The sequence below is a fragment of the Orycteropus afer genome, unplaced genomic scaffold, assembly GCF_000298275.1.
Source record: "Orycteropus afer afer isolate SDZICR_OR568_19922 unplaced genomic scaffold, OryAfe1.0 scaffold00317, whole genome shotgun sequence".
Taxonomy (NCBI): Eukaryota; Metazoa; Chordata; class Mammalia; order Tubulidentata; family Orycteropodidae; genus Orycteropus; species Orycteropus afer.
The window spans coordinates 2,577,916-2,579,002 of record NW_006921904.1 but is presented as its reverse complement, the minus strand read 5'-3'; the positions used below and the strand labels follow the sequence as shown (position 1 = coordinate 2,579,002).

The 1,087-nt window shown below is 45.1% G+C and overlaps 1 protein-coding gene across 1 annotated transcript in view; it reads left to right on the top strand.

The window, feature by feature from the left end:
* Positions 1-1,087, top strand: part of MYO10 (myosin X) — a 344,577-nt gene that overhangs the window by 220,158 nt on the left and 123,332 nt on the right. Inside the window, 3 exon segments of the mRNA XM_042782436.1 lie at positions 374-520; positions 710-810; positions 920-986. Of these exon segments, the coding sequence (XP_042638370.1) occupies positions 374-520; positions 710-810; positions 920-986 (315 nt within the window).

The following is a 1,087-nucleotide window of genomic DNA, read 5'->3' as shown; positions in this document are numbered from 1 at the left end:
GCCACCAGAGCATTTTCCTAGGTAGTATTGCTTTTATCAAGAACCCCAAATTAGTGCAAACAGTTAATGTGCTTGACTGCTAACCGAAAGGTTGGAGGTTCAAGTCCACTGAGAAGCACCTTGGAAGAAAGGCCTAGTGATCGTCTTCCAAAAAATTAGCCATTGAAATCCTGTGGAGCCCGGTTCTGCTCTGACCCTCGTGGGGTCACCATTAGTCACAGATGACTCGGTGGCAACTGGTTATTGATTTGCATGTCGGATGCTCACTTGCTCCACCTGCTTAGTGCCTGTGTCTTCCCAGTGAGGCCAGCGTGGACTTGCCGCCTGGGTTGCCTGCGGTCGGCAGGTTCTGCAGGGCCCCCTCTCCCCACAGGCAGTGGACAGCAGAGACTCTTTGGCCATGGCACTTTATGCTCGATGCTTCGAGTGGGTGATCAAGAAGATCAACAGCAGGATCAAAGGCAGCGACGACTTTAAGTCTATTGGCATTCTTGACATCTTTGGATTTGAAAACTTTGAGGTACGCTTTGCAAGAGTGGGGCACTTGAATTCTGTGCGTTTACTAGCTGCTGTTAGACCAGTCTCTGCAAATAAGCATTGATATTTCTCTCCATGGATTTTTTTTTTTTTTTTTTTTTTTTTAACCTTTTCCTCATCTTCCTGAGTATTAGTGAGGCCCTAACCGTGCCTTCTGAATATTCCTCCTTAGGTTAATCACTTTGAGCAGTTCAACATAAACTATGCAAACGAGAAGCTTCAGGAATATTTCAACAAGCATATTTTCTCTTTAGAGCAACTAGAATACAGCAGGTAAAGGCTCAGAGAAATTCCATTTCAAAACTTTTATTAAATGAACAGCTAAATTCACTAGTGTTGAAGCTGCATATTAACTGAGCTTGCATGTTTCCTCTTTCTTCAGGGAGGGGCTGGTGTGGGAAGATATTGACTGGATTGACAATGGGGAATGCCTGGATCTGATCGAGAAGGTAGCGTATTGTTGGAGAATGGTGACAGCCCCACAGGGTCCAGTTGGGCTGAGTCATATTTATGGGAATGAAATAGCTTGTCCAAACACGCACATCAGAGA